Here is a 22,646-nt window from a genome sequence, read left to right on the forward strand (position 1 = left end):
GCCCACACCCAGAACATCAAAGGAAGACTTCCACATCCCCTGAGAATAAAACTTGAGCCCTTGTTAAGGGGGCACTAAAAACCCAAAGTCAAGAGAACAGGGTAGAATTTTGAAAAGTCAGACAGAAGTTAGAAAACACAGAGATTGTAGCTATTGGACCCAAGAGAGGACTTGGATATCAGGTACTGAAAGCAGCGGAGAAAAGCTTCTCCATCTTACTGTAAAACATGTTTGGAGTTGGAGACAAACTGGGAAGTGAAAGGAGCATAGATACATGTTGTTTAGGATGCCTGGGACAGAGGAGGGTGCCTGAAACTACACCTTTTCTTTGCTGTGGTGTAAGGAGGCACACCACGCCACCAGCCAGAGCTGGTTATGGAAAATAAAAATACTGGACTGTTCTTTTGGAACATTTGGTTCTGGTAACTGGGGTCAATGGGGTTCTTGTACTTAATATTAGTTGTATCATCTGTTCTGTGTGTTGAGTGGGCAATCACAGAATTTTTTTTAGCTTTAGCAAGCAGCCATATCACCCTGCAACTCACAACTGGCAACCCACTGAAGCTCAGCAGGTGTGAGCCTGGTCAGTACCTGGAGGGGAGATCTCCTGGGAAAAACTAAGGTTACTGCTGGAAGAGGTGTTAGTGGGGCCAGCAGGGAGTGCTCACCCTGTGGTCCATGTGGGTCCTAATGCCCTAGTATAGTGATGGGGACACTATACTGTAAACAGGTGCCATCCTTCGGATGAGACGTAAAACCGAGGTCCTGACTCTCTGTGGTCATTAAAAATCCCAGGGCGTTTCTCGAAAAAGAGTAGGGGTGTAACCCCGGTGTCCTGGCCAAATTTCCCATTGGCCCTTACTGATCATGGCCTCCTAATAATCCCCATCTATGAATTGGCTTCATCACTCTGCTCTCCTCCCCACTGATAGCTGATGTGTGGTGAGCATTCTGGCGCACTATGGCTGCTGTCGCATCATCCAGGTGGATTCTGCACATTGGTGGTGGTGGAGGGGAGTCCCCATTACCTGTAAAGCGCTTTGAGTGGAGTGTCCAGAAAAGCGCTATATAAGTGTAAGCAATAATTTATTATTATTATATAAATACTTTTATGTGAAGGGAAGACTGAAATACTGTAAATAACTGGGATATTCTGCACATTAGGATAACTGTGAGTTAACTGTGAGTGCACTGAAAAAAAGAAAAAAAAGATCCTGTTGCAAGAAAAAAAGGGTCCTAGCATCCTCATAATTGCTATATCGACACAACAAAAGCAGTTCCTGCATTTAGGCGTCACAATCCATGACATTAACAGTCAGGAATAATCCATACATTAATAGTGCCAAGTCACTGTAGAGTTTGCTATATACTATCATAACTAAATTACCCGTATGTTTATCAGCATTGCAAATAATTTATAAAGAATTTGAATATATTATTCCATTCAACAGACCCTCTAGATGGCTACTAACCTTCGTGGTAAAACTGTATTTATCTTCACCAACCAAAGCTCGGCTTGTCAAATGACCTTGAAACACAGAATCAATTGTATTGATGTAACTGGACTTTCCAGCCTTGATCTGTCCAGCCATCATGATTCTTAATTCTTTTGCTTCTTTGTATTTTGGTGTTAAAGTCCTTATTTCTTTCATCAGTCTTGCTTTCTCCCTGCAAATAAGAAAGAAGAGATCCCACAATAAAGAAAAAATAATACATCCTAGAAGGGTGTATAACTGGGCTTCTACACTGTTCTGTGGGTAGATACTTATTGTCAAAAACAGCTTGACGAAGTGGCTAACAAAATAATAGTAAATATTGAAATTTTGTATTTACAATTTCCTGTGATATTACGATTGTAAGTAGAGGTCACTCTACTAAAACAATCATTTTCAGACCAAGAATTATATTTTTTCTACCACTCTTCCTGTTCACATTTTTTTTTCCTTTTGCTACTCAACTAAGAACATCTCTGTTAATATATACAGATCCAGCCATTCAGAATGCACGCAGGATAATGCAGTAATTTGCAGTGAACACACCTCAGTGCAACATAGCACACCACACTTTTTAATATTGTGTTGAAGGATAGCACTGTTTTGTAAAACTGCCAGGTGGTGCAGTGAATGCTTAACATGGTGTCTGGAAGCCTGGTTTTGAATTCCACTCAATACTGAGCCCCTTGAGACAAACATTTCCAATGACAGAATTTAAGTTGTATAGAGTTTAGACTTTTATTAATTTTCTATTGTATATTACAGAATGTTAAACATTAAATTAATTTTTAAAAAAGAAACAAGTTCTATTTTACAAAACAAAATTACCATGTTGGGTACAGTAAAGAAATAGTTTATTTTTATATCTTGTTGTGAGTGCAACATGCTTTTTTTATGTTTAGATCCAAATGTTTTACATTACTTTTATATTATTTTTACATTTTTATTGTTTTACATCCACATAGATTTGGAGAGCTACATTACTCTGCCAGATATATATAAGGAACAATTTAATATTATAGCATAATATAAACACATTGAACCTTTTTTAATACACATTGAAATTATGTATATTTCTTTATAATGCTTAATTCAGGAACAAATAATTAGGAAGCAATTTTATTTGAGATTTTTATTATGAAAAATATATTTATATGCGTGGCTTCTTACTCCAATTACTGACAACCATGACTAATTACCAGGCATTATGGATTCTGGGTTTTACACTATGGGTGTCAGGAGGTATGAGACGGGTTAAGGAATAATGTAGTTTTTCTTTCCAATTTCTTCCTCTTAACAATTTTATACTCATTATTGTTCTTAACTGAACACCTTCTATCAGTTCTTCAGGGACATACAAACACAGCAGCTCTCCAGGACTGTATTGAACAGCTTTCATCTCATTCTTACAGCTCCACATTGGGAGGTACAGTGTGATGTGGGTTTCATACTGTGTTTTTAAATACTTACTCTTTGCCCCAGACTATTTCCCTCCATGGGTTAACAAGTTCTAAAAAACAGAAATGACATCATGACAACCTTTATGTAACTTAAAATCATCAAAGTTTCTTCAATCCTTTTTCCTTACCTGGTTCTGGTTAACTACAAATTGACAGTAAAGTATCAGATTGTCTGAGACTGTTGCAATAACATGAATTTAGAGTTTGCACTGTATATTTTGACACCATAATAGAGTGATATGAAGAGGCTTGTAAATGCTTCTGTACATCTATCAGTCTGTATTTATGTGCTATATAAATGCAGTTGAACATGAACCCCTTAAGCACTGGTCCCACTGCAGTTCCTCTCCCCACTTTAATCTCCATGTCTTTTAGCAGTCCAGATTATTGAAAGTCAGGTTTATCTTGTAGCCTTTGACAACACCATATACAATCTCAGATAAATGTAACAATTATTTAGCTACATATGATAATGATATAAATGAAAACATTCAGATGTATAATTCTTCCTCTACTCTTTTATATGGAGTGTGAGACAGAAGGAATCTTCTCCTGTTCACCACTAGAGGGCCATTAACACTACCAAAGCAGCCCTCTAAATTGTTTTTTCCTCCAAGATTGTCACCTGAGAATGTGTCTCTTTAGCACCTGGGCTTCTGATCAAGAGCTCTATATTAAATTCTCACGCATCTCCCCTTCATTCATCCCAGGACCATGCTGTCAGCTACACAGCTGAGGTGACCTTTTTTCTTCTCTAAAAACCTCAGAGAATGATTCTATTTTTTTTTCCTCAAGGCTAAACGCGGACCAGTTCAAAGCTTTATCCCTCTCCGAATGTCCCCACAAAGAAGACTTATTTGATGGACTACACCATGACAGAATACTCTCAGATGCTTCATTTGTCATGATTTAGAACATCTGGCCTTTGACTGTCCGAATCAGCCAGATCCCAGGCAGGTAGATTTAGAAGACGGAAGAAAATCCAACTGCCCTGTAGCCTCTACTCACAAAAATTAAAGTAAAAGGGAAAACCATTGATGCCCTACTGGACTCCGGTAACTTGGGTACCCAGAGGGACAGTTCTTAAAAAAGAAATTGGAATTCATCCATATCCATGTAGATACCAAAATATATCCCACCACTGGTATTAACTTGAACACCTCTCAAGGTAAATATCGTGCTACCGTGGGTGTGGCCAAACAACTTCTCTATCCCATATTATTAGGAAGAGAGTCCAGAATTCCATCATCCAGACACCAATAAGAACACCCATTGATTAAGATAAGATCTTTATTGGCCATATACAATTTCTTGTATTAGAAATGTGTCTTTATGCATATCCTAGCTTGCTCTACATGAGACACACAGACGGGGAGAGAGAAGCTTGAGGACAGAGCGCAGGGTCGGCTATTTATATGGCACCCCTGGAGCAGCTGGGGTTAAGGGCTTTGCTCAGGAGCCATACAGAGTAGGATTAATCTGCCGGCCGCGGGATTCAAACTGGCAACCTTCCAGCCACAGGTGTAGATCCTTAGCCACAGAGTCACTGCTCTGTCCCAGATTGATTTGCTTCGAGGATATGGTGAATGACACCACGAAATGCCATAGGGATAAGAAGAAGCCATGGAGACCCAGAGGGAACCAAGAGAAAAAGAAGCAACAGAATCTAAAATAGATGTAGATTTATTGAATATAGAATTAACAGATCTAAAAGTGAGTGATCGCTGAGGTCAGTTTAAAACAGGGCAACTGGAAGAAGGTCATCTGAAACATGCATGTGTCACGTGAAAAAGATTGAGGGATTTCTGTGTGATCCTAACCAAACCCTTTCCTCTTCTTATTTTGTGGTGAGAGATTATCTGCTTTATTAGGTCCAAAAGGGAGAATGCAAAGAGATAGAACAGCTGCTTGTGCCACAGCCTTATCAAAGAACACTCCTCAATCTTGCACGCAGCCATCTCCTGGGAGGTCTTCTTGAGGTGAAGAAAACAGCTGAAAGTCTCCTCAAAGGTTTCTTTTGGCCCAGAATAAGTAAGGCGATAAAACAGTACTTCCAGTAGTGTCCTGAGTGCCAAAGGACAGCACCTCAGCCTTATTATAAAAGCCCCCTTGGTCCCATGCAATAATAGAAACATCTTTTGAGCGTATAGAGATGGATCTCTTATAAAATCTGCTAAGGGATACCAATATATATTAGTGACAGTGGATAATGCTACACTATATCCTGAGGGAATTCCTTTAAGGGTAGCCAGTGCAGAGAACATTGCTAGAGAACTCATTCAGTTCTCCTCTAAAGTAGGAATACCCCCAGGAAATCCTAACAGACCAGGGTACTCCCTGTATGTCCAACATTATGAGAGAGTTAAGTAAACTATTTGGTATTCATCAAATTGGAAACTCAGTTTATCATCCACAAACAGATGGCTTGGAAGAGCGATTTAATAAGACACTAAGAAGCATGTTAAGGAAGACTATGCACAGGGATGGATAAAATTGGGATCAGCTTTTACCCTATTTAATGTTTGCGATATGGGAAGCTCCCTAAGCTTCTATGGGATTTTCCCCTTTTGAATTATTATATTCTGGAAGACCCGGAGAATAATTGGATCTAGTGAAAGAAACATGGGAACAACAATCTTGTACATGTGGAACAAATGAGGGAGAGGATGAAGGCAGATTTAGAGAAAGCACAGGCATAACAAACCCAAATTTATAACCAAGGGGTCACACTAAGGGAATTTCATCCAGGGGAAAACTTTCTTGTGGCTTTGTGGTGGGAATCTGACAGTAAAAGTTGGGTCCTGTTAATTATAAAATTAAAATTAAAAAAGAAGCCAATTTCAAATCTATTACATTAATTTGTTGAAGGAATGGCATGGGACAGAATCCTCACCAGTCCAGTTTGTCCTTGATCCTCTAGAAGAAGGCACTGATCCAGTAGCCAAGGGAGACTAACAGTAGCTCAAAACCAGAGACAAGACTTGCAGGAGTTCCTGTCCCAGAATAAAGATGTATTTTCCAGAATACCAGGAAGAAACCACTTTATTCAACATCACATTGTTAAAGTAGCCAGGTAGATCGTGAAGAATCCTGCGCGGAGTAGTGTAACCGCGTTCTAATGCCGTAAGCCTGAAACCAGTCCAAAAGTTCAAAACCGAAGGGAAACACAAAACAAAGTCATAAACCAGGGAGCCAGAAAAATGAAGAGTACCAATACCAATAAAGCAAAACCAAAACAGCAAGCCGACAAGCGTAATCCAAGAATCAAGGCCTGAGGAGAAAAGCAATCCGTAAGACAGGGGAAACGAGACCAAACGAGACGAAGAGAAGTGTTGAGTACTAGGAGAGAACTTCCAAAAATACTGAGCAAAGGGTGAATGACTAAGGTTTCCTAAAATAGAGAAATGCAGAGAATGTGAGGATCGAACGAAACAGGTGAGTGGTCAGGTACTTTGAAAAAGTCTGCGCCTTCTTAAAGCGGCAGTATGAGAAGCTGGAAACATAACACACATCATCACGGAACCAGGGAAAAATGTATAGTCTCCCCTTACCGCATTCCCAAAGCAATAAGAAAGATTATTAAGAGAAGGTGGAGCAAATGTTAGCAATGGTAGTTTCATAGTGAGTGGGCCTAACCAATTGTATTTGGTTCCAAAGCCAGACAGAACAATTAGGTTTTACTATAACTTTCAAAAATGAAATGAAATCTCAGTGTTCGATGCTTATCCCATGCCGCGAATAGATGAGCTTATTTAACGGGTGGGCAATGTGCAGTATAGCACATTATTACAGTATATAGACTATAGATAAAAATGTACTGATGAACATGGCAGCAGGAGGTTGACTCTGGGCTTTGGGATTGGTTCCATTGGAGTAACTGTTTAAGCAGTATGGGTGGAGGTTTTATAGGTAGGGAGGGTAGCTGGAGGGTGTAGAAACAAGGTGTACTATTCCACTGAGAATGAAGTGTTATTAAGGATTTCTAATAATCTGTGTGCCTTGACCAAGCAGTCTGGTGCCTCTCTCTTAGGTTTTCAGAACACCATGAAACCCAATGCTATTTCCTTTTCCTCACTTTAGTTATATGGGCTGTGTAAGGGGGTGGGTATGATGTGCACACAATTGTTTGATCAAACTCATTCCGAGACAATCCCACTCACGGAAACAATCCAAGCAACCTTTTATATGATCTCTGATAAAAGAGCAACATATCACAGGGATAGTATAAACTGTTTTTTGTTTTTTTTTTAATAAATTTCCACTTAAGTGACAAGCCTGTCTTTCACTTCATACTGTAGGATAAGTGCATTACTTTTTAAAGTAATGGTTAACTCCATGGTGAAACAAGTAATTGTTAAAAGTAGACAAAAAGAAATACAATTTTGGCCTGCTGAGCCACCTTTTGTCTCATATTTGTTTGTAGATTATGTATGAAATACGAACCTTACCTGGATTTGGCGGTGGTGTTGGGGGGGAATGATGCTTTTCTGTATTAAAAAACAATTATGTGTGTTAAATTCAGTTAGGATTGGTTTCATGAAACAATACTACTTTTAAAATTAACTGGGTCTGAATGCTTCCAGGTACAGTAACTCCCCAGACTCTTGTTTTACTGCCAAACAGTTTCTGAAGAGCAGTGGTATGAAACATTTTGTACCAAACAGGTTGATGTTCATGTAAAAAGCACAGAGGTTTTATGATCAGCAGCACAAGGCCAGACAAACAGAATTACCCACATGTTCCAGGTTGAGAGCCATAGCATCTGTCAAGGAATTGTCTACAGTGTGTATTGCAGTTAACATCCTGGTGATATTGTAAAACGCCTTCCATGGAGCAATGGTTAAAAGTCCAGAACTATACCTGATTGCATCTCAGCCAGTCAACAACTTGTGATGTGGTATCTTAAAAGATGGAACCTATCCAATGACAGGGTTCTCTAAAGCTCCCTCCATCTCACCTGGCAAATTGACAGTCGTGTATTCTGTTTTTCTTACAGAAGATTCCAAAACTGTTCTTGGCAAAATACGAAGGACATCTCAACCTAAAACTATTCAAGCTGCTATTGTGTAAAATGACGAGTGCATAAATGTGTTGTAAAAGGTTGTGGTTTCTGGTTTCTAAATTGAGCATAGGATTTTATGCTACAAGACCTCTGTTCCTTTCTTTTATATTATATTATGTTCGATTGCTTCCTAAAAAGTACTCTCACAATTTACCATCAGAATTTTTATTACAGTAAATTAAAACCCCTGTTCACTACAATGGTGTAAAGAGGTTAGTTTCACAGAGGGCTCAGAGAAACTGGCCCGTTCAATCTAGCTTATCCTCCTGGAAAAGCCTGTTGAGAGTTGGGCTGCAAGGCACAGGGGTTAAGAAGATGAAAATGGCACTTTTGTTCCTCCTTTTTTGCAAACAAACTGACCTTTCTGTGCCCTACATGCATTAATGCCCAAATCCAAGCTATGGTCCAGGACCTTTGTTTCAATATATTAGAGAAATTGGTCCAGCACTGTTATCCTTGTGTCCCAGAGAAATGGAAAATATTACAGCTCTGAATGGTAGGCCAAGGAATGCAATGTAGCTGTGGGATATATTTCAATTAAGTCAGTTCAGTTTGGAAATCAACCTAAGAAACACAGCTAGTTTTACACAAGGTCAGCTTGAATTTCAGAGAGGAAAAAGATCAACTTTTAACCTCCTTAGGTCCTACAGCCTCAGGGCAAATGCCATTGCTAATTGCAGGCCAAAGAGAATAAAAGCCTCTTTCATGTCCTTGAAATATTCCTAAATTCCTGAAGTCCAGGAACTCTGCTTGTGTTTCAGGGAATCTGAAGTTTCTTAGGGCACTGTGAAGTCCATGGTACAGATGCAGCCATTCAAAATGCGCGGGCGATACCGCATTATTTTCCGGTACGCTGTACGCAGTCTACCGCGAGTTACCGGTAAATACCGCAAGTTACCGGTAAATACCGCTAGCAAAATAATAGTATCCGGAATTTCCGCAAGGTGGAGCTAATAAAGCTCAATCTCTCATGTTTGAGCTGTAGCCATCAAAGTCTTTAACGAAGATATTACTAATAGTATTAATAATAAATGACCTTGGATCAAGCTGTAAACTCAAAGTATTGCCCTGGTCCACATTATTTTTTTCATTGACCGTCTTTGTAAAAGTAACACCACAGCATTTTGCAATCACGCATTTTTTTCCAATCATGCAAAGTACAGTATTTTTTGAGACTCGATTCACCATGCCTTTCACATGCTCATAAAAGAGATTGATTTAGGAACATAAACATATTTCCGTATGCAAACTGTACTGTATACAGTATGTATATGTATATTTAATGTCTTAACTGTGCCCGTTTAAGTATTGAATATTTATATGGAATTTTACCACTGAAGGGAAATCTTAGTGCCTGAGCATAAAAAGAATAGGAGCATACTGCAACGCGTGTGAAGGCCATAAACGATATTAATTTTGGAACATAAACATACAGTATATGGCTGGTCTCGGTACTTTAAAGAAAACATACACGGAACATGGTTTCATTATGACCAGAATTGGTCTTGAGATATTTTTAACTTGATTTACAGTATTTTAGAGGTATGTCTTGACACCGATACTACGTAAATACTGCTCACGTACTGTATATGTTTCTAGGTTTATATTATGCATTTCATACAGTCAAATTAATTTTGAGCAACTGATAAGAAGCGCGAAACGGTATGCCCAGGGTGTTTTAGTTTCGTTTTGTGCGGGGACTGCTTTAACTATATCGCCGTGGATTGATTAGAGATATCAAGTACATACAAGTCATTTTTTAAATGTTGTAGTTCGTCTTGTAAAAATGTTACGAGAACATCATCTGTCAACAATTACACAGGTTCTGTTTCCATATTGCCGATTTTGGTTACGTAATATTATTTTCTAATTTCACATTGTGAATATATGATTTGGGCAAACAGAGCCGCAAAGAAGTACATTATGGGTTGTTGTTTTTTTTTTTTGCAGTTTTATCTAGAACAAGCGATGCTTAAACCTTTGTCTGGTTCTTGTGAAACTATCCAAACGACAGTTACCTACAGTAGGAGTTGACTTCAGTGATGTCACTGATGGGATGTTTCTAAAAATCCATCCTCTGTAAAACGTCTTCTCTAGTTGTCCTGCATATGTATTCGCTAATGAAGCTGTGTGTTCTGAGCCTGGTTCTCTACATTTCTGTATGAACCAGCTTAGAGGGCTAAAGACAGCTAAATGACTATTTTTTAACAAACATTTCTTTGAAAAAATGAAACGTTTCCCTTGGTCAGAGATTAAATAAAACCTCACTCGCACCAAACAAATTTATATTTCTAAATATCACAACATGATCGAATTTAAGTCTTTTTAATAACAATGAATAGTCACCTATGCGTTACAAAATAAACATTTATATTGATTTGAATCGCGTTTTGATTTAAATCGTAAACGCGTGTTTAAATATATGTGTTTAAAGCCGATATACTGTATAAAAGCGCTGAATCTTATGGAATGTGTTCCGCCGGGGATTCAAAAAAATTATTTTTTTTAATCGCGTATCTAAGGAAAATTGCAGTATAACTTTGTTCATGCACAAACAGTGGCATGTTACATTATAATTTAGGTGTCTCCTCTTGCCAGAAAGCTCTAAATTGCATTTTGAGTGCGGTTTTTGACTTTTTCTAAATTGCAACCCATAAATAAAGCTGATACAGTTTAGACTTACTGTATTCTAAACTGTATTACAACAGCACATTGGACAGTGCAACGTAAATTGCAAAAATGCACTTGGAATCTGTCCAAGCCCTACTACGAAAATTATTTAAACTGCGACACTTATCATTCATCTTTAAATAAACTTTATTTTATATAGCATTTTAAGCAAATAGGTAATTAGATTGCTCATAAACCTAATCGCTTTTTCTACATAAACACAGCGTGATTGCTCTCTGAAAATGCTTTTCCTTTATATTTAGGCTCAGATTTCAACTATAGATCGTATTATTATAAACTTTCTTGGAAAAATGTCTTTTATGTAAACCATGTTTGCTATTAATTCATTTAGGGCTAAAATACGTTCATTGTCTTCCAATCGAGTCGAGTTGACATTGGAAGCTTGCCACGCCCGGACTGTTACACCAACGCATTAGCATGTTAAAGCGATTTCATTGAAGAGCCTAGCTACTAGTTAACACTGTACTTCCTACTTTGAAAATACCTGTGAAACCGGTTTAATTCGTCACAGCCAGCACTCCGGCAGAGAGGGGGTTGTACTCGTTAATGTCCGATGACATACAAGTGGAAAGATTACAGATTTTAATCGTCTTTTTTCTGAACCAGGGAAAATCTAATCATGTTTCTCTATAACAATAATAAAAAAAAACTTTATTTTACATATCACCTTTAAAAGTGGCATCTCAAAACAATACAGTAGATGTAAACCACAGATTACAAGGTAAATACCCAGACAAACGCAAACGCGTTTTTAATAAAATGCTTTCATTCATTCAACAGAGAGAGGGAGCGTAAAACCTGGGTGTAACAGCTGTTCCTTTTTCTGATCACTCGCTCTCTGAGATACATGGGAATCCAGGCTTTTTTTATCAACGCTTTCTTTTCCCTATACCAGATCTTATGGAACCACTTCAGAAGGGTGTCAGCCAGTCAGATTCCAGGAATCGGTACTTTAAAGGAAAAATACACACCGGTATTCCATTTCTCCCTAAACATTTTAAGCATCGAAGTATTTAACTAACATGTGAAATAGCGTGTGAAAAAGTGGTAGTTTTAAGCTTTTCTGCTAATATAATATGGAATCGCGTATCTAAAGAATTTAATAACGATATGATTATATTCGTGTACTGCGACAGGGCTAAGTAGGGCTGTTTCGCCTCTCTCTTCATGCGACTGTACCAGGAAGAGGATTTCTTTCTATTTGAAACGTGTATTTTAAAAGTTTAAGAAGTAAAAACCTTACAGCGTACACAGATTTCTAAACTGATCAGGATCGTTATCTTTGTCTTATGCATAATAATGTTCACCGCTCTGTCCAGCAAATTAATAATAAACTTTATTTTATATAGCGTTTTAAACGAATAAGTAATTAGATTGCTCATAAACCTAATCACTTGCTTTTTCTTTTTATTTAGGCTCAGATTTCAACTATAGATCGTATTATTAATAACCATAATAACAACCAACCAACAAAAACAACCATATAAACATAATACCAACCAAAAACATAGATAACGACCACAATACAAAATCAAATATATCAAACCATTATACTCTCGCAAATTCCTTCAATTATCATAATCCCGCCCCTTATGCAAAACCAAACCCTCCTCCCATCCCAGTTTATCCTCTTTATCATAAACAAAATCCACCTCAATTTTCAACATAAAGCATTACACAAAATCAATACCTCAACACTCCATACTCAACAACGATAATTCACAAACAGCCAGAACATGTAACTCCACATTCCCAAACAGACCTTATTTCCATAGCCCCGTCCCTTATGCAAAACCAACATCCCTCCCCTGTTCTCTCTCTCCCCTGGCGTTTGTAATCGTTTTTATTTTCAAATAAATTTTAGCAAAGTCATGTATTTTAAAAATCTTAAGATTTTTATATTTATGTCTTTATTTAGTGGTTTCATTAGTGACAAAGGCTAAACTTTCTTGGAAAAATGTCTTTTATGTAAACCATGTTTGCTATTAATTCATTCAGGGCTAAAATATGTTCATTGTCTTCAAATGAAAGAAGGGTTCCTTTCACCGTGAACGGGTTGAAATTAGAATCTTGCCACGCCCGGACTGTTACACCAACGTATTAGCATGTTAAAGCGATTTCATTGAGGAGCCTAGCCTTTCTTAACTAGCACTGTACTTACTGGGTTTTTGAGGGGGGAGGTGTCTTTCGCTGTGAAACCAGTTCAGAAAAAAGACGATTAAATTTAATAAACGATTAAGGGTATTTACCTTGTAATCTGTGGTTTACATCTACTGTATTGTTTTGAGATGCCACTTTTAGAGGTGATATGTAAAATAAAGTTTTTTATTATTGTTATAGAGAAAAATGATCAGATTTTCCCTGGTTCAGAAAAAAGACGATTAAAATCTGTAATCTTTGCACTTGTACAGTATGTCATTGGAAAATACAATCAGTTTCTGCTTTGTGTAAGGATGGTTTCAAAAAGTAATCTAAGTGGTGAGAAAGCTGTGCTCCTCAAAGCGCTTTACAGGATAAAAACAATAACAACAATAGTGGCTGGGCAAACATTTTTTTTATAGAAATACAAAATGAGATACTGTATAATGATGTGCATGAACAAAGTTATACTGCTATTTTCCTTAGATACGCGATTAAAAAAAATAAATTTTTTGAATCCCCAGCGGAACACATTCCATAAGAATCAGCGCTTTTATATATCGCCTTTAAACACATATATTTAAACACGCGTTTACGATTTAAATCAAAACGCGATTCAAAACAATATAATTGTTTATTTTGTAACGCATAGGTGACTATTCATTGTTATTAAAAAGACTTCAATTTGATCATGTTGTGATATTTAGAAATATAAATTTGTTTGGTGCGAGTGAGGTTTTATTTAATCTCTGACCAAGGGAAACGTTTCATTTTTTCAAAGAAATGTTTGTTAAAAAATAAAGTCATAGTTCCATGGGATTCGATCACAGACCGTGTGACATGGGAGTCAGGAACCTAACCCAGTCACATGCAGAGTGCTGAAAAAGCACTACAGAAACATTATCGACAGACAATGTACAGCGTGTACTATTCTTGTGTTGCGGTACATGAATATAATTATATCGTTATTAATTTCGTTAGATACACGATTCCATATTATATTCCCTTTTAATCAAATTCTAAAAGTATGCTTGTTGACTCCGGTATCTCTTTAGTTAAAGACTTCGATGCTTAAAATGTTTAGGGAGAAATGGAATACTGGTGTGTATTTTTTCTTTAAAGTACCAAGACCAGCCATATACTGTATGTTTATGTTCCAAAATTAATATCGTTTATGGCCTTCACACGCGTTACAGTATGCTCCTATTCTTTTTATGCTCAGCTACTAAGATTTCCCTTCAGTGGTAAAATTCAATATATACAACGGGCACAGCAAAGACGTTTACTGTAAGTCTTTCTACGACAGACCAACGGACCACGAGTGCCCCTGTCGGTCAACCAATCACTTACCGCGGAACCGAGCGTCATCTTGCGTCACAATGCGCGACGCCACCTGCGGTACGTGTCTGTAACGCGCACTTTGAATGGCTGCATCTGTAGTAGTTAATGCCATTCCCTTTTCCTCATTTTAGTCACACTGTCTAAACTCAGGGAACAAGTAATGGTTAACTCAACAATGAAAAATAAAATGTAGAAACAATATTTTTCAGCTACCTTTTGTTTGTAGATTATGTATGAAAGATTAATCTTACCTCGTTTTGATTCAGAACTGCCCATTTCTGTATGGAAATAGAATTATGCATGTTACATTCAATCAGCATCAATTTTGTGACATTTATTATAATCCATGTGTCCAAGTGTGTTAAGATTTCACATCACTGTAACTTGAGTGTTGTCTGGTTGTTTTGAGGGAGTTAGAAGAGCATAAGTTGGAATAACATATTAGGAAATTTGGATAAACACTGGTGTCTAATTAAATAAAGCTATAATACTCAAAGAATATCCTCATATTTCTACAGTATATTCATCAAAAACTTATATTTTCTAACATACTAATATATACAAGAACTTAAATGTTTTATTATATATGTAGATAATAAGGGAGAGTAACATAAGTTTACTGTTTACTGCATACATGTCAATACTTATACTGTACCATTTAATCATTGTAATAATGTAATTCAGTAATTTCATGACATGTACCTCAGGAATTGATTTGGGACCCCCTGCTATTCCTCATTTACCTGTTCCCACTTGGCTAACTATTAAGATTACATAAAAAGGTCTAAATTATCATTTCTATGCTGATGATGCTCAAATCTGCGTTATACTAATGGTTATACTGGTGTTGATGAGTGGCAAAAGTTTATTGTCATTATACTCATATACATATACAGGTATATGGTATAACGAAATGCTATATAGCTAGCTCTCAGATGATAAGTAGTACAAAATAACAACAATACATTTGTATAATAAAAGAAAGACCGAGACAACAGGCAGTGTGCAAAACAACACCAGGCAATGTGCAAAACAACAAAAGGTAACAGGTAATGTGCAAAACAACATCAGATGTGCAAAAATATACACCAACAGAATAATTAAAGGATAGAACAATGATGGGGAGTGTTTTGACATGGAGGCAGAGGTAGATTTCAATATGTGTTTGAGTTTTTGGTAAGAAAGAAGGCACTGTGAGGTTCAGACCGTAGGTGAGAGAGGCTGATATATGAGAGTCAGATATACAGTACAGTGCCTAAAATGTATTCACTCCCATGGAACTTTTCACACATTATTGTGTTACAGCATGGAACCATGATGTATTTAACTAAGAAAAGTAATTAAAAATAAAAAAGTAAAGAATTTAATGCATCTAATATTAAATTATTATCTAGTAATCTAGACCTGCTTTAAAAAGGTATATCTGTTATTCTGTTGTTACAATGCAAAACAGTTTAAGTACAGCATTGATGCAGATGTTTACATAAAATACATTCATGTATATGTTAATGTTTACATTTGTTTAAAAATTTATGGATAAAAAAATATTTTTCTTACCAGTTTCAAAGAAAGGCTCTGGTCTGGTCAGCCAAAAAAAAAGATAGTGATTTAAACCTTGGCTTCAAGTCACATATATTTATAGAAAACACAGAGAACCAATCAGGAGATGACTGATAAACATGAAACTTTTATTTTCACTTTCAGTATTGATTATCATTTCAAGATGTTTAATCATTAATCATTAAGGGCACTGTTCCTCGTGTCACACTTTCATCACAATCACTGCCTTTGGAGAAGCTTTCATCACTTGGATATGTTCGGGATTAAAGTTGTGCTTAATGACATATTTCATACAGCTTACAGTATGTGAAACAACAATAACAGCAATTTTCACTTTCTTAAACTCTTTCAATGTTCCTAACATTTCTACACGTTGGTGTCTATATAATTACTTGACAGGACAGGGCTCACCCACAAATGGTTTCATGCACATATTGTTATATGCTAGTTATACCAATGTGGATTAAGACCTAACTATTTAACATTCTCTAATGCATATGTGATATCAGTAAACAATGAGGGCACACACTTAATTGAGACTACCTAGTAAGTGTCTTCACAGCCTGTAGATCACGAACGACTGGAGTGCTTGGCGGTTGATCTCAAGAATGTTTTGTGAAAAATCTATTTACTTTTTTCAATAGCCCAATCATCCATTCAATTCATTCTATGCATATAATCTCATACATTTTACTGCCCTTGTGTGTGTTTAACCCTTGTCGAGTAGGTTGTAAAAGTCTCTGTTACCTGGTTGCTGGCTGATGGAGCTGTGTAAATAAAAAAAGTGTGTTACTTTCAAATGCACCCTACATCTGCTACAGTGCATAAGGAGCGAAACAGTCTGGCCATGATAAATTCACCAACAGTTTGATAAGTTTGTTGCCTATTTGATAGTTGTTGTTTTTGAGCAAAAATGAGTGAAGCATAAAGAACGGAAACTTACCATTACCACAGGGAATGGGAGCATGATTATTTTTTTGTACATTTGCATTCAAAGTTTGTGTGTCTAATCTGCAATGCTAGCGTCTACACGAAAGAAAGGGAAACATAGAACAACATTTCAAAACTCCACACAAAATGTATGATGTGGACTTTCCTGCTAAAAGTGAGTTACGGAAAAGAAAAGTGGAAGAGTTAAAATCTCAACTAGCAGCACAGGAGTTGGTTTCCACAAGGTCCAATACAAGAGTGAAAAGCGGAAATCATTGCATCGCTCTGTGATAAACACAAAAAGTAATTCAGTGATGGAGAGGTCATAAAAGAAGCATGTGCTGAGGCAGCTGACTTGCTGTTTGGAGATTAAAAGAAAAATGAAATCTCAGCTGCCATCAAGGACATTCAATTGTGAAGAAATACCGTAACAAGGCGATGTGAAGCAATGGTGAAAGAGCACCGGCGATGGCTGGCCTCACCAGTGGATTCATTGCACTCTGCAAACAGTGAAACTTTTCTGGATTTTATTCATTATCACTGCATAATTCATCTGCAAGCATTGTGTGGGAAGATTTTATGAGAGACATAATGGACATTGTGATGTCCACCTGGAGGAGGCAGACGCAGACCACATAGACTTGTTGCTGCACACTGACATGCAATGTCTCAGCAGAGGTAAATTTTTGATGAGGTTCAGAGAACTGTTTCTCAAGTCGTCTAAACATGCTGGCCTGAATGAGCTGAATGTTGAGCTGCAGGGACAAAATAAAAATGCCATCGACATAATCAACAGTGTCAACACGTTCAATAGAAAATTACAAGTGCTCTCCAGTAAGCAACAGTGCCAAGACCTGTGTTACACTAATCATATGCATTCAGAGCTTGAGCATCAGGGCAAAGATACAGCACAGCTTGACAGCACGTTACATTGAACAAGTTCAGGAGCTCTCATCCGAGTTCCACACACATTTCACTGACATTTCTGGAGCCTGTTGCCTCACACATGTGCTTCCCATTATGCCCAGATTTAGATGTGGATGATATAGCCTCTCAAAGTGGGATCACTCTTTCACCTCGACACAACAGCAGTGGAGAAGTAGATTCTCACTCTGCAAAATGCCAGTTAGATGAAAGCCAGGGCAACTACTGAGATGAAGAGGGAGTTCTGGGAGCTGCTGTTGGAGGAGAAATATCTCAACATAAGAAGATGTGCCTTTTACTTGTCTGCCTTTTTGAAATCACCTTATTTGTGTGAGTCTGCATTCTCTCACATTAAAATTATTAAATCAAAGTACAGATCTACTATGACAGATAAACACCTTCTGGTCTGCCTGAGATTTGAATCCAGCTGCTACTGCCCTGACTATGAAAAACTGGCAGTTGCTTCTTAGTGCCAATGATCACATTAAAGTATGACATTCTTTGTCCTAAAATGGGGAACATGTTCACTGTAGCATTAGTCACTTGCTTTTATTTGCTGTCATTTTAGTGATGGGTATCATTATTGTACTGATGTGCCCACAGTCTGTTTTTCCCATATCAGAGCTCCAAATTCACACAGGTAGATCATACTGGACTGGAATTAAAAAGTAGATCTTACATTAAAAAAGGTTGGGCACCCAGGGTCTTCACTATGTCTAGAGAGGTATGCAAGCTGAAGAGCCCCCAGTGAGGCTGTGATGTTGTTTAGTGCAGTTTTCTGCAGTTACTCACCAGTCAGAAATATCTTGCCAAGACAAACCTGGCCTTAGAGGTTAGTGGTAGTGGGATAGGAGAAGAAATTTGGTGCTGACAGTCCCTGACCTCTTATAAGGAATGCCTGAATCTTACAGCCAATGCACCAAGCAGAGACTTGCAAAATTTAGACACAAATACTGTATATGTTTTTGTTATATATTTTTCAGAGAAAGAAATATTTTAATACCCAAAAAAGACAATGTGGTCCTCACAATTTGTCATTGGATTTAGAGAAATGAGTGTCTTCTGGAGGGCTTTTTGTGGTCTAGAAAATAACATTACATCCTTAAAGAGCTGTGTCAACTAATTGAGAAATCCAGTGACATGATTCAAATGCTGCAATCGTTTCTCTCTCTTTGGAAAACTGTCAACTAATGATGTTATTATGGAATTATAGTATTTGTTCTATTCTTTGTTGAATTAACTTTTTAATTATATATCTCCTCGTATATGAAAATGTGTTTTTCCTTAAAAGATTTTTAAAACATCTTTTAGTTATTAATGATATTTAATTAATTTGAAATAAATTACTGTATGACTGTTGTGAATTACTGTACATTACGCTTATGTCAACTCTATTATCCTCATGTCCACAATTATACTTATAAATTTGTCATCTTTTAAATTATATGTATATATTTAATGATCTGTTTATTGTATATCACTGAGAAGCAGTATTATCTTATTTGTACAACAAGGATTTTTGTGATTTCATATTTTACATACAGATTTTTATAGATCTATGCAAATAGACATACACCTTGGTCAGATGGTATATTTTAAGGCTACACTTGAAAAGAATTAAAGATGTCGTGTCTCGTAGAATCTGAGGAAGGTAATTTCCCAAAACTGGAGCAGCGACTGAAAAGGCACGGTCACCACAAGTCAGTACTTTAGCCCCGGGTACAGTGAGTAGAGGACCAGCCTCAACTGAACAGAGCCTCCAGGGGGAATGTAAACATGGAGGAGTTCAGAGATGTAATGATGGAGCCAGGTTGTTTACAGCCTTGAAAGTAAGTCAGTAACAAGATCTTATGTTGAATATGTGATTTTATAGGCTACCTATGGAGATAATTACATGTTGGAGTGATATGATGACAGGGTCTGGTGTGAGCTAGTAGTCTTGCAGCAGAACTGTTAACATATTGCAACTTGTTGAGAAGAGAGTTAGGGATCTCCTAGAGTCAAGAGTTGGAGAAATCGAGCCCTGAATTTATAAATGCATGAATCAAGTACTTAGCATTGGACACTGATTTAAAAAATGCCTAATATAGGCAATATTTGTAAGGTGGAAGAAATATCATAGCGGCTACTTCTGAATAAAGTATTCAAATGCTAACAAAGTCCAGTTGTATTTTGATCCATTGATCAGGCATGCATGATACGCTTGTTTGCTAGCAGTTCACAAAGTGGTGCTGCAGGCTGACTTAGGGCAGAATTCTGTCTACGTATGGGCTTACTCTCTGTCTCAGCACTTGGAACAAAGTTTCAAGTCCTGCACCCAGTCCGCAGCACTGGCAGTCACGTGATTGAGTCTGAGTTGAACACAAAAGTGGATGGAGGAGAGCAAATCTGAGCTGTGTGCAGTGCCTTTTAACTGGGGGAAATATGGCTGGTAATTGGTCTACAGGTTGCCAGGCATATGCTGTTACCATGTCCAGCAGGTTCCTGATTTGTTGGTCAACTTGATAAAAGACTGACCATAACCTCTGACTCTAGAACCATAATAAGATGTTTTTAGGGTTCGAGTAGACATTTACTGTAGGTGCCAGAAGTAGGCTATCTATTATGATAGTTCAGTTGGGTAGCTGCATCAGCATGCGTAGTCTGCAAAGGAACAGGTAATAGGTTTATTCCATGCTGAAAGGAGAAGAGAGAAAATACAATGTTTTGGCTATGAATCCTTCTTCAGATGTGAGTTACAGACCAGACAAGATAGTTATCTGTGAAGATGGCTTCACAGCCAAAATGTTGTGTTTTCTCTTCTCTGTTCAACATGGAATAAAACGTATTACTTGTTCCTTTGCAATCCATTATGATGACTGGTTACCTCCCAATCTTGGGAGCTGTCCTTATCAGGAGGACTACATTCCTAAGTCAGTAAGCATGTGAATAGTTTATCTGTGGCTGGACAAGTGATGAGAGAGAGGGCCCCACTGGGAAAGCAGAGCAACACTTAATTCTGTCTTATTACTAAGCATTGCTGCTACACTGTTATGGAGGAAGCTTTCTGTAAAAAAGTATAGCCATTAGGTGAGGCTTCAACTAAAGGAATAGTATCAGTGGGTCTAAGCCAGGTTTCTGTTAGTAGGCACAGGTCAGAGTTGGTGTCAAGCACCATATCATTAACCAGAACTGATTTGTTGCCTAGTGAGCAAACATTTAACAGTGAGCATTTAATGGTTGTTTTCATTTTTAACTGATTTAGGTTTACCAGTGGAATTAAGATTAAATTGTCAACACAGGAGCCCCTAAGGGAACATCTGAATTTTAATCTAGGTCTAGTGATAGCTGCAATACTCTGTCTATTCACACTCATACCTGGTTCTGAATAGTAATATGATTGATGGGATGCCGTGTGGTAGAGAACCTGGGTTGGTACAGGAGGTGAACTAGAGGTGAGAGTACAGACAGCACGTGATTTAAGATCACATGGCTGAGACTTGGGTGGTGCTCTTAGTAGTCAAGCAAGCAACTTCTCTGCTATATTCTAGGATAGAATTAATAATACCCTGTGGTTAAAGTGGAGACCATCCCGTTTATGAAAGCCAGGCTGTTCCCAAAAAATGTCAGAATTATTAATAAAGGTTATTCTATTGGATGCAGACCAAGTCTCTAGCCAGCGATTTAGGGAGTATAGCCTACTATAGGGTACATCCCCTCTATATAGGATTGGTATATTAATGTCAGAAACTCTGGCCCCAGGGAGGCATTTTACAGAGACCACTGCTTTTTGATGGTTAGGAATTCTAACATTCCTGGTTATCGAGTCGCCAATTATGAGCATCTTATCCGCATCTACAGATGTGCTGCCTAAAGCAGAAAACCTGTTGCTGAGTCGGATGGGTGACTGGTGTGCAGGGGTCTAGTCTTTGAGCTCTTAGACCCCTGTCTGACCGTGACCTAGGGCTCCCGTGTGGTTGCTGCTGATGCCGGCGCCGAGCTAGAGACTGCTGGGCCGGGAGGGACTGCAGCCAATTCTAAATTGACTGAGTGCTCCGAGCTGAATCCCATCCCTCAGTCTGTTAATATCTAATAGTGTGCTAATGCGCCCCTCCAAAACACAAATTCTGTCCTCCAACTCTACTCTAACTAAACATTTCTGGCATTTAAAATTATCTATTTTGTTGGTGGAACAGTCTACACTGTACATACCGCAGGACTCGCAAAACACAGGAGTGCTCTCAGTGGAAGACATAATCACAACTCACCCTTTGTCCTTATCCTGCCCAAGCCAGGTGGTTAGTCATCAGGTTTTGGAGTTTGTTTTACGGGGAGACGCCGAATGCCTAAGCCAGTCGCTGAATACCAGGCTTACTCTCTGCAGTCGGTGTAGTTAATCGACAACGGCGTAGTTTATCGAAAACGTGAAGTAAAACTTTACATAAAACAGTGTTAGTTGTTATATTATAGATATACAGATGCAGCCATTCAAAGTGCAGACACGTACCGCGGGTAATTGGCTACATCCTTGCGCATCCTGACGCGCGATGACGCAAAATACCGCAGTACGTGATTGGTTGACCGACAGGGGCATTCGTGGTGTGTTGGTTTGTCGTAGAAAGATTTAAATGTCTTTACTGTGCCCGTTTTAGTATTGAATATTTATATGGAATTTTACCACTGGAGGGAAATCTTAGTAGCTGACCATAAAAAGGGGCGGGGGGGTTCCCTTTAGATCTCCCTTCAGATTTAAAAGGTTATTAATCATATCTTCGGTGTTGCATCTTTACATTGGCATTATTAGTTTTTCACTTGAGTGTATGGAGGATTGTCAGCTGTCACTGAGAGTAGACCTCCCATCTTAGGCTCTTTTAAATTTTTATAGAGAAATGGAGGCTGTACAGTATGTGTTACAATATAAACATTTATATTGATTTAAATCGCGTTTTGATTTAAATCGCAAACAGGTGTATAATTATATGTATTTTTTTATTCCCAATCAGACAAATGCAACATAAATTGTTATATGTGTCTTCTAAGTATATTAATAAACTTTCAGCATAGCTT

General features: G+C 37.8%; 1 protein-coding gene across 3 annotated transcripts in view; it reads right to left on the minus strand.

Moving 5' to 3' along the window:
* Window positions 1-17,152, minus strand: part of LOC148647118 (interferon-induced protein 44-like) — a 47,784-nt gene extending 30,632 nt beyond the window's left edge. Inside the window, exons 1-6 of one of the 3 annotated variants that reach the window (XM_088609362.1) lie at window positions 16,690-17,152; window positions 15,744-15,766; window positions 14,438-14,464; window positions 7,402-7,440; window positions 2,964-3,003; window positions 1,473-1,668 (exon numbers count right to left, since the gene is read on the minus strand). In XM_088609362.1, the coding sequence (XP_088465488.1) occupies window positions 1,473-1,668; window positions 2,964-3,003; window positions 7,402-7,440; window positions 14,438-14,462 (300 nt within the window). In that variant the 5' untranslated portion in view covers window positions 14,463-14,464; window positions 15,744-15,766; window positions 16,690-17,152. Of the gene's footprint in view, window positions 1-1,472; window positions 1,669-2,963; window positions 3,004-7,401; window positions 7,441-14,437; window positions 14,465-15,743; window positions 16,268-16,493; window positions 16,512-16,689 lie in introns of those variants that run through there. The other 2 variants (XM_088609361.1, XM_088609364.1) reach the window with 2 other exon arrangements.
* Window positions 17,153-22,646: the final 5,494 nt, after the last annotated feature.

Source organism: Lepisosteus platostomus, chromosome 16 (assembly GCF_059453375.1).
Source record: "Lepisosteus platostomus isolate fLepPlt1 chromosome 16, fLepPlt1.hap1, whole genome shotgun sequence".
NCBI lineage: Eukaryota > Metazoa > Chordata > Actinopteri > Semionotiformes > Lepisosteidae > Lepisosteus > Lepisosteus platostomus.